At 38.6% G+C, this 12,288-nt stretch overlaps 1 protein-coding gene across 2 annotated transcripts in view; it reads left to right on the forward strand.

Annotated features, from left to right (window-relative positions):
* The window catches only part of LOC146002498 (uncharacterized), a 52,745-nt gene that overhangs the window by 25,385 nt on the left and 15,072 nt on the right, over positions 1-12,288 (forward strand). For both annotated transcript variants that reach the window (XM_083140381.1, XM_083140380.1), the window contains exon 5: positions 7,084-7,179. In XM_083140381.1, coding sequence (XP_082996507.1) covers positions 7,084-7,179 — 96 coding nt within the window. The remainder of the gene's footprint in view (positions 1-7,083; positions 7,180-12,288) is intronic.

The raw sequence follows: 12,288 nt of genomic DNA on the forward strand, positions 1-12,288 counted from the left end.
TATATATGAGAGAGACAGATATTACAAATTAGTTCAAATAGTGCGAGCTCCATTGAAAAGTCATGATAATTCTATGTTTTGAAAATAATATATATATAAATTAAATGTTGCGTACTAGGAATTATTATACTGCAGGAGGCCTTAGAAAGAGCGCTTCGCGGGCTAACAGCAGACGTCACTCGTACACTATTGCCGCTACTCTCGTGTCGTCTGCTCCTCAGCCGAACAAACAGGCCTAGGTAGCAAGAGGCAGAGGTCACTCACGCTTCCAGAAGGTTGCAGCGAGCTAGCTGTGGCAACCGGGCTCGCTCATTCGCGGACCTGAATGGTTCTCGCAGACACACCCCCATATTGTCGTCTGTTGCAAGCCCGGGAAACGATCTTTTTAAGGCCTCATGGAGTATATTACAACAAAGAACATGTCTAATTGTGAGTTAAGAAAAATACAATAATAAAGAGACATTCTCGTATCACGATTGCAGTTCGAAAAGGTCGGGACAGGGATTGAAAGTAACGCACTGTCCTGACTAAATCGGTGAATCGGAAGTCTGCTAGCCTTGCATTATAAAACTAAAACCATCCAATATTGTAGCCTGAAGACTTTTGCGCAAGAAACAGATTCAGTTATGTAAGAACAAAATTGAAATTTTTACACATTTCTAAAATCGACGATGTTATTTTCGTAGTTATTCATAGGTTCACATTTGGAGAGTAAGGGGTGCACGTAGTCAACCTCACTTCCACGTAGTACACCCTGGACTGCAGACTAACGAGGCTCTGGCGACTGTCCTTATGGCCAGTATAATTTTGTTTGTGTTGTCCTGTTGTCCTTATGTGTGCTGAGTGCCCCTTTACAGCCTCAGCTTTTAACGGAAGTCAGAAGATTTTAATATTTTATGATTTTAGTTCTGCAACGTTACAGTTGTTATGTGTAACGACAAGGGGCTGGACCCCGTCTAATGCGACGGGTTCAAAATAGCCTTAGTGCTGACGCACCCAAAATTTTAAATTCAAATAAAAAATCAAATCATAGGTTGACATTTAAATATTTCAGGCTTCGAGGGGGGCATGGTTCCCATGCCCCCCCCTGGGTACTGGCCTGACGTAGACAGTGGGAGAGAAATTTTGGAGAATTTTTCTATTAAATTTATTATTTAAATCCACCTTATGCTCAGATAGGTTTATTGACAATGGTGAACTTTTCGTTTAATAGATAATATTTGGTTTTAAACGACGGGAGAACATTGGTCGAATTTCCTTTCTTTCTCTTTTGAGATAATATTAGAATACTTCTACAATGGCAATCGCGTTCGGAAACGGTGAAAAACAATGACGGTTTTCAAAGGCAGACAAGCTTGGTAGCGTAGCTTGCTCGCGTTCAAAGTGACTCACTCACGCTATTCAAGGCCGCTTCTTATCGCAAAACACCCAGCAAGTTACAAGTGACCAGAGTCGAATTTTAAAGAGAATCTGAAGAATGATATATTTCATCAGAGGCGGCTAGGTGGGCACTAGCTAAACATGCAATATTTTAAGTGATAATTTCTGACAAACAAGAAACCTTATTGAATAAGTATTGGGATAATAATACGTGTATCCGCTCCTTCTTAACAATTTTAAGCTCAAAGACAATCTGTATTCCATTTGTTTATATTGGCAACTTGGTCAACCGGAGGTAATTATAAGGAACTATTTCGTAGATGTTCATGTAACCGTTATAAAATTACAAATAAAATATATTCACAAGCTTAGATATACAAACAACGAAGAAATAAATTCAGAGTTAAATTACAAATGCATGTCTATAGAGTAATACTAGAAGTACAGGGCTATATCCGAGTATTGAACTGCTTTTGCAGGATAACGTTTACAATATTGACGCGACAGAAGAATTACGAACTGTTGATCCAAGGAAAATAAAGGGCGTAGTGTATTGGTTAGAGTTCTTGAAAGCATTGATTGCGGTCCCAGGTTCGATCCTCCATACTAGGTGTTCTTTTTACTCTTTTTCTTAAATCCCCTTCTATTAAACAGGAGCATGGTAACATTGTTTGTAATAGCAGTGTATAGTGGCTACATTGTTCTGCATATGGAATTTATAAAAACATAGAGAAATAAATGAACTGACACACGTTCAAAGGGATATTTTAATGTATAAGATTGTGAATTATTATACTCTAACGATAATTGTGCATTGCTTCAAAGACATTGACAAATATAATGAAATAACTATTTACATTTGTGGCAATTCAGGATATACTAATTTTACCCCTTTTCCCACTATAGTTCAATGCATGGATACCTCCGCAAATATCGAATGAAAAGTTCTGACCATGTACAATTCTCCATTAAATGTTTTCGCCGAGTCGTACTACCTTCGTTTTCTTTGATACAAGCAAGTATTGTTTGCACATTACATGTAGGAGGAGAGTTGCATCTACATTTCACATTGGTCAGCTTCTTCTACTTGCTTTCAGGAGCGAAAGCTCGTAGGGTATTGTTTACCGTTCAGGAATGTCAATCTGATGGTAGTAGGTTCAAACCCTTCTGGTGGCAGAAAATTTTCGTAAGTTTTAGAGCTATCCCATTGTGTTCATTGTCTACGCCGTGTGAAACGGAATGATTCAGTTTCGAATTAACGATGGGGGAGGGGAAATATTAAATTACAAAATCTCCATTTCAACGAACCGAGAAGAGGACAAAATTTGGATAATTCTTATAAATATTAAAATTACATTCATGTTTTTAGTGGTATAATCGCAGGTAAAATCAAAGATCTTACATGGATGATTTTACCTTGCTCTGAACTAAGCCTTCTCTCTGAACTACCTCTTCTCTTCAGTCCCATCTGTTCTTCTCTTTTCTTTTTCCTTCTTCTCTCCCCTTCTTCTGACCTGCTTTTATCTCATATCGCCTTCCCTACTTTTCTCGCATCTTCTCTCCATCCCACTCATCTCCACTCCTCGTATCTCCTGTCTTACATTTCCGACTCCACTTCACTCTTCTCCTCTTCTTTTCGTTCTTCTATTTTTCTCTCCTTTACTCTACTCTCCACTCCTCTCTTCTCGTCTCCTCTTCTCTCACCTCGTTTTCCTTCTATTTCTCTTCTTTGCTCCATTTTCCTCATCTCTCCTAGAATCTTCTTCCATTCTCCTCACTACATCTCCTCTCCTCGTCTATCCTCTCTTTCTTCTCTCCTCTACTTTTCCTCTTCTCCTTTCGCTTTCTCTTTCTCCTCTCCTTTGTCACCATTCGTTTTCTCTCACCTCTTTTCCTTTCTGTAGACTCATCAGAGATGAAATACTACACAACTTTTTTTTTTTAGAAAGAATGTTGTCACTTGAGATGTAATAGTGATATTTTAAATAATTTTATACAATAATACTTGTTTTTATTTCTTTCGCGTATTTTATAAATATCTATTGTGCATGTGGCAACCCTGAAATTGAGCCTAACTCTACAGGCAACCCACCAACGCCTTGTGTAAATTGGGTTGCCTAGTATAAAATGTCGTTGTCCTAAAACTTTTGAGACCCATTTGTACGTCACATACACTACCCTAGTTAATGCACATCGTCTTTTGAAGCTCTTTTTAGTAAGCAATTTAACAATATTCATAATTACATACTTAGTATATAGTAATAAGTCGTGTGTTTTGCTGTCTCTGGCCATAGCTCCCCCCCCCTCCCAAAAGTTGATGGTTTAGCGGTCTCAGTTACCAAAGTTAATGGTCTAGAATATTTCAAATGCGTATTTAATGTTAAGTTCATGTGGCACAATTCAGAATAAATTTTACAAGAGAAGCAAAATAATACATTAGATCCTCTTAAGCAAAATTATTTGGGGGGCTCTGCCCCCACATCGTTACCATTGTGGGCTCGAGCCCCTACAAGCCCCATGGAGTCGGGGCCTATGGTGAAGGAATTATTTTGGTAGTTTATAATTATTATTTAAAATTAATTTATTTATATACATTTAATAATAATAATGTGTCCTCCTCCGTAGTCGAGCGGGTTAAGGCGTTCACTCGTCTTGAGATCATTCGCTGCGGGACGGCGTAGGTTCAAATCCGGCTCTGGTCGGAATTTATTCGGCTACGTATAGGGCCGGTGGCAACCCACCATCGTGTGGAAATTGGGAAGCTCCGAGTGAGTGAGCGTAACCTGGTCAACAAGACCTACAATAACGGCTGGGGGTTCGTCGGGCTGATCACTCTCACCCCAACACTGGTCTGAGACCTCCACGCTATAACAGGTGACGGCGGAACAGTGTGGGAGGGAGACCAGCAGTCGGTAGGTAAGCCAAGGCCCTTCAAGGGCTGGAGCGCTGTGGGTTATTATTAATAATAATGTATTTTTAATTAATTATTTAATAATTTATTCTTACATAAATATGTATATCGTATAATTTATAAATATTTGTGGGGGGTAAGTTTGTAGATTAAGATCCTTCCCAATCTTCACCCTGCGTAACATAACCAATCAGAAGCGACCTCTAGGTCACGAGTGCAGCTGTAATGGCGGCCGCGTGAGATGTAAACAATGCATCACTTCACATTTTGAAAACACGATAACTATTCAACCGAGAGGAATAACATTACCTATAAAACGTTATTTGGTACAAAACAATTGCACTGGTTAAATACATACTTTACAACGTTTAATGTACACGTATGGCAGAATGTTTTAGTTGTTTCAATTGTGAACACCGTGTAACTCGACGTGCCATTCGTGCTGTATGTATTATACACTGTAATCGCAAAAGGTAACCGAAATGTTACACGAAATGCTTCCATGTATATATGGTATTAGATTTTTGGAAGCATTTACATAGCATTTACGGTAGCAAATATGTTAAAGGAAATGCTTTTGTCTACAGCGGGCTTATCGAACATACTTGTCTTTGAGGAATGAAATATCCTTACCTATTTAAAAGCTCAGGCTATAAAGCGACACTCAGCACAAAGCCTCGTTAGCCTGCAAGACTGCAATCACCTGTATACACTACGTGGAAGTGAGTTCGACGTTTGTGTGTCTTGCCATAAGTTCACCACTTACACCCCAGTAATAATATAACTACATGAAATGTCACTGACTGTGATTAATTGGTTTGTAAGAAACTTTCCAGCAGAAAGTAACTGTAAAGTAACTCAGCTACATTTACTTTCGTTACTTTACTCATAGACTCTGTTGTAGAGCATACACAGGCACGTAGCCAGGGGGAGGGCTAAGGGGGCTTAAGCCCCCCCCGAAATGCTACAAATATTTATTTTAAATAGTGTATAGTGGTAATTAATTTTACTTCCTAGCAAGATTAAACATTAGATCGAGACACGTTTAGTGCACAATAGAACAACCAGTTTGTATTTTTATATTCTACAAATTTAATCCAAGGAATAAATGGATGCACGGCTCCCAAAATTTATAGTTTTCTTTGTAAGAGGTCACACAATATAAACTTTAGGAGTAAAATTTACCCCTAACTTATAGTATTTTTCTTTAATGGAATGTGGAAAAGTTAATAAAATAGAATAACTATGAGTTTGAGTACACTAACTGTACAAAATGTAAGAGAAATAATGTCACTCGTACGGTGGATCGAGTACCAAACTCCCTCCATTTATATAATTATAATAATAATAACAATAAATTTGCATTAAATTTGGTTTATTTTTATTATTTCTACTAATCAAGTTTTATCAATGGCCTACTCCCTTTACAAATATTTCTGGCAACGCATCTGCTGATAAGGAATGAGCCCCCCCCCGAAATTAAATTTTGTCTACGGGTCTGGGCTTACACCATGTGTTTATATACACACTATCTGATTGCCCGGTGTTGCCCGGGTATTTGTTTATCCCAATCTTCTATTAGACAGGAAAATAATGTGTGTCGTTACTATACTGTGAAATGAACTTTGAGTTGAACGGGATTGGGAGTGTCAGTATTCATCTTGGCGACCCCTAAAACTATGGATTCCACAATAATATCAGTTGTTTTTTATTATTTTTACTTGTCACCCCCTTCTCACCCCCTCCGTAGGGGTGCCAGGGGTATCTTGGAGTTGAACGGGATTGGGAGTATCACTATTCATATTAGCGACCCGGAAAACTATGGATTCCACAATAATATCAGTCGTTTTCGATTATTTTTACATGTCACCCCCCTTGCCAGCCCCTCCGTAAGGGTACCAGGGGTGTCTTGAAGTTGAACGGCATTGGGAGTGTCACTATTCATCTTAGAGACCCCGATAACTATGGATTCCACACTAATATCGGTCGTTTTCGATTATTTTTACATGTCACCCCCTCCCCACCCCCACGGGTGTCTTACCCCCACAGTATTTCTTTCCATATTGCAAGTGATACGCGTACCAAGTTTGGTTGAAATCGCTCCAGGCATTCGAGAGTTATGCCGGAACAAACATACACACACACCCACACACACATACATCCATTTTTATATATTAGATATAGCCTATATATGATGATTGGCAGTGCCTTCTGGACGGCGTAGTGGTATCGTCGTCGCCTTGTAATCAAGGGGTTCCAGATTCGATACCCGATTGAAGCACACGGTGCTTCGGATCCAACTTTAAACTGTAGGTCGAGTCCCAATTAGCCTTACTGTGCATAAAGTGGGTTTAAAACACCAACTCAACAACAACAACAAAAAGATGATTGGATATAAGGGGTGACGATTTTCAGAAAGAACTCGCATGTCAGCCTGTTATTCACACACTACACACGGGACTTAAATCCAGTTCAATTCTCTGTAAAGATTTGTAAGCTCCTCCTTCGGTGCACCGTTGCAAATCATTGTTTTTGCTTATTTTTCTATTTTTTCGATATTTCTTAGTTTTTAGTTTTGTCTGCTTAAACAGTCTGCGGCTTTTTTGTCACGATATTTTCAATCATGCACGCACCCGCACCATTTTCATTCACCGAGCTGATGTTTTATAGTTCACAGTTTGGAGCTTCTATTCCTTACCAGAAGACTACAATTTTTGGTGCATAACTTTGTCATCTCTCTAAATATACTTGGAAATATGTATAAATACTTCTATTATTCTTATATTTCCCAGATGGAGGCTACGTGAAATATAACTTTCCTATGGCTGCAGCCGCCACAATGCTAGCGTGGGGCATTATCACACACGAAAATGGATATGAACTCGCAGGTACGTAGATTAGATGTAATAATACCTTAATATCGTATTCACGTCTTATTCAAATTCATTATTTACACTTGTTATCCTGTTTTAGTATGCGGATTGACGGACAGGAGATTTCAACTGATATCTATACATGATTCAGACGTTAGGGAGTCTGACTACCATGCGAGAGACCTTGGTTCGATCCACCTCAAAATAAGGTTCACCTGAAAACGAGAGAAGAGGTGCTATAGTAGTGTTAGAATGAGTAAGTTTAAAACACTAGACAATGGATAATGTCCAATTAATATTGCATGCTAATTTGTAGTGGACCTACTATCTGCCCCCACCGGGTATCGAAACCGAACACTTGACAACGGTTTAGCTGTGTAAAAAATCGATTGAAATTATCGACAATTTTATCAATCCACTTTTTCCACAGCTAAACCCATTGTCAAGGGTTCATATTTTGAGGTGGATCGACCCCGCGTCTCTCGCATGGTAGTCAGACGCCCTAACGACTGAATCGTGTAGATATAGATAACGGTTAAAAAGAATAATTTTATGTTTTATATATTTATTTGCATGATTTTAGTAATTGATAAATACCGTAAGTGATGATAGCTATTGCCCGACCCTGTGGCAGAGTGGTTAGCACATCGCGCTGCGACGCCAAGGGTCCCGGGTTCGAATCCCGGTCGGGCTTGGTTGTTTGTGAATGTCCATTCATCAATTTCACCATTTCATCACTCATCCCCATCTTCGCAAATTAGCCAAGAGGCACAAAACGCGAAGTAAAATAAACTAAATCAATCAATCAATGAAACATTTTGATAGCTATCATATCCGTATGCACGATCACGATGCCATTCTGTACTTTATCTGACTATGTTATGCATGGACATATAGAAAATGCAGAATGTCGACAGTCAAATTGTGTTTTTTATCAATTACCAAAATGATGCAAATAAATACATATAGAACATAAAATTATTCTTTCACGGGCCTATAATGTGTATCAATATTTTTTCAAAACTATCAAACAAAAAGATAAAGAGATTAACATATATTCGAGCGACATCTAGTGACACAACCAGAAATCAAGAAACACATGTATGGCTAAAGAATAGGAACATGTTGGTCATTCTTGGACTCATAAAATGCACTGAACGTTAACCAATAAAGAGAATTCTGTGACTAGTGACAGAAAGTCACAGAAATCAGTTGACAAATAAAAGTATTTAACCACAAAATACACTCGGAATTATTAGAGGAAAGTCACCAAAACCTTACATCATTTCGTTTTTAACCCTTGACTAAAGGCCTCCCCAATGGCGCAGTGGTAGCGTCGTCGCCTTGTAAACGAAGGGTCCCGAGTTCGATACCCTGTGGAGGCACACAGTGGTTCGGATCCCACTTTAAACTGTAGGTCCAGTTCCGATTATACTTACTGCACATAAAGTGGACTTAAAACAGGACATGAATCAATTTACCCTTGACTCAGAATAGAGGAGGAATTTTCCGAAGTGCAATACATCAATGTACAAATCAATTCCATGGTTCCAAGTACAGTACTTTCGTGTTGACTCCTGGCCGTGACTGCAGAACTGCGAGGCACAGCGCAGTTGCCGGCATTTTCGTCCCGTGACCAGTAATGTCCCGCTTATTATTACGCACATATATTTAGCATGCAGACAATTAATATTAATATAGCATAACAAGTACTAACCTGTGTTATAAGAGTTGTTTAAAGTGATGGCCAACTGCATTCACATTCCCGGCATAGTTTGATCAATCTGGCTATCTCGGCCAGGAGCAGTGATGTGCATCTACGCGTAAACAACGATAGTCTACATTCTACACGTAGACTATTTTAAACACGTAGATGACGTAATACATGTAAACCTTACTTAGCAAAAGGCGCTGTACAAGTAAAACAAAATTACACTGCCTATCAGTTGCTAATGCGTGAGAAGAAACTTTCATACACTTCCTTGCAATTTTAAACAATTTCTCACCTAGGAAAATACTTAAAGTAGGAAATATTGTACTGATTTGTGCGGAAAATACTACTTTTGCCTCACGACTGCCATCTGTTGTTTATCTTGCATACTATTTATCTTCTTCCATAGTTGATGAGAGAAGAGAAGATAAATTTTGTTGTAAATAGCATTCTTGTCAGTTCGTTAGGAACAAAAGTTTAAAATGTCACTTTCCTTTAATGAAAGCCTTGAAAAGTAATTTTAATGTACTTTAGATTGTCTATGCAAACTATAACCCAATGTAATGTACGCGTAGATTACGTGTAGACAAAGCATGTAGACGTAAACTTACAGTGTACTGGCCAGGAGCAGTGATGTGTGTTTACGCGTAAAACACGATAGTCTACATTCTACACGTAGACTATTTTATACACGCAGATGACGTAATCTATGTAAACAACATGGCGAAAGATGAAAACTTAGCAAAGAGCGTAGTGGAAGTAAAACAAAATTATATTGCTTATCAGTTGCTGATGTGCGAGGAGAACTTTTCACGCTCTTCCTTCCAAATTCGAACAGTTTCTCACCTAGGAAAAACCTAACACAGGAAATATTCTAGTGTTTTATAGGAAAGAGACTAATTTTTCCTCATGACTGTCATCTGTTGTATTTTGTGCATACTATTTATCTTCTTCCATAGTTGATGATAGGAGAGAAGAGAAATTTTGTTGCAAATAGGATTCTTGTCAGTTCGTTGGGAACTAATATAGTCGAAAATGTTACTTCACTTTCATGAAAATTAATTTAAATGCACTTTACATTGTCTACGTAGTCTATGTAAACTAAACCCAATGTAATCTACGTGTAGATTACGTGTAGACAACGCATGTAGACTTAAACTTATAGTGTGCTGGTCAGGAGTCAAAACGAACGCACGGTATAAGCTGTGTAACAATGTCTATCACAAGAACACTTTGTTTTCTCGTGAAAGGTACAACTAGGCCATCCATTCCTAAACCGACACATCTGTTTAAATAAGGAATTAAATTACAAACAAACATGGAGATAACCTGCTGCCAGGGGTGCCCACAGGGGAGGGGGGTTGCTCCATCGAAATTTTTTGGAGGAATTTCTTCTTTTCAAATAATATAAAATTCAACATTTACGAGTATATCTTTTTTTCAAAATATATGTAAAGATTTTACACCTTAAATGCACCATATTTAATCCATTAGATGAACAAAAGAAAGGATTTAAGGGTATTATCGAGGTGGGGAGGAGATATATCCAACTTTTATATACTAGGCCTTAATTGACGTGTGGGTTCTTGCGGGGGGTACTGAATTAAATTTTGGGGGGACAGTGTCAACTGATTTCTGTAGTGGAGGATAGAGAGTTTGAATATTCAATTTTGGAGACTGTATTTAGCGATATGGTATCCACACGTTTTCGACCCTGAACGTGCCAAAGGAGAAGCTAGAAAATACCAAGAAAGTATTGGCATCCTATTAAATTAATATTCTTGAAAGCCTGCAGAGAAATGGATGTAAAAATTTTCTTGCTCGCTTCGCTCGCATTCTTCTTTTGCTAGGATGCGTGTCTGGGGCTTTAATGAGGTGAATGTGAAGTTTTTATATTATAGCTGCATTACAAGACAAGCGATATTCTCGATATGATGAGCGATTTATGGGGTGGTCTTGAGTGATGGGCCCCCTGTTTAGGGAGGAGGGGCAGATTAAGTATAGTGTTCAGTAAAGCAAATAAAAAATTTACTTTCGGTAAACACGCTGTCGTAATTAAATACTTTTCGCGGATTACGATATGGTTTGAGGGTGCGAGTGATATGATTTGGGGGGGATGACTATTTTGGGGGGACGCATGTCATGATTTGTGGGGCAGATGCGGCACTGGCCTTGGGGGAGATGGACACCCCTGCCTGGTGCGACTGAAGATACAGTTTTTGCGGGTCCAGCAGAAAAGAATCTGGTTATCTCTGTCTGTACCATCCGCAATGAAGTCAATAGCAATATACATATTCCTGTTAAATGGATGCAGACCAGTTCATTGAAATCCACTTATTACTATTACCCCCGTCTATCATTTTAAATAGGCTTTACCCAACAGCTCCGCTACATAATAACAACAGACAGGCCTTCTGTGTGACCTCAGCCACTGCCGGATTTCATCGAAATACGCGTACTAAACCTCTAAATGACACATGAAGAATTTTCAAAGGGCTGTTGGTTGCGAGTCGAGTGTGGTGGTCAACTTTGCCCGCAGGATTTTTTCTCAGGGGGGCAGAGTCACAGAAACTTTTATTATTCTTATTAATAATAATAATAATAATAGTTATTATTACTGCTATGATTGTTCTTATTTTTGTCATTATTATTATATTGCTATTAATACTACTACCACTAATACTACTTATGTTATTTTTAAATCATATACATTTGTAATTTCCATATTCTGTACATCTACAGGGGGATTCAGAATTCCTATTATACACTTGTAGGGGTTGTAGAGGGGACTTAGGAATCCATGTCCGGAAACGTACCGTTTTGGTATTACACAGATGAGAAGATTACATAAGTAATTTCACATCTCCCGCTTCACGGTAGGCAACCCACATTGACGGAGGTCGAAGTCTTCAGTCACCTGATGTCTCGTGTGCTGCTTCCAACGTCCTCTGTTTACAATCCGGTGTGCTTCGACCTTCACGTCAGTTGCTGTTCAGTCGTTTCGGAAAACAGTACTGTATGGTTGAATACACGTTTGGCGAGAACACCGACATATTGTAAATTTACGGCGAAGCTGGACCTAATGTTACAGCTGCGTAACGTCTGTTTTCAGGGTGGGAGATGTGAAATTATGTGATCTTGTCATCTGTATAGTACCAAAAGGATACGTTTTCGGACATGGTTTCCTTATCAAAACTTGATCTACTAAGTCCTCTCTACAACCCCTAGGAGTGTGTAATAGGAATTTGGAATCACCCTGTATATACAATTTGCATAACTGTATAACTGTATACTTAACATTAATTCATTTAGGACAAAAAGCTGTTAGATAATCAGTGTAAAATAGACTGTAAGCCTAAATGTAACCCTATTTGAAATAATAAGAAGAATAATAGTTGCTGTAACTTACTTCC

The sequence above is a fragment of the Lepisma saccharinum genome, chromosome 18 (assembly GCF_977018435.1).
Source record: "Lepisma saccharinum chromosome 18, izLepSacc3.1, whole genome shotgun sequence".
In the NCBI taxonomy this organism is placed as follows: Eukaryota; Metazoa; Arthropoda; class Insecta; order Zygentoma; family Lepismatidae; genus Lepisma; species Lepisma saccharinum.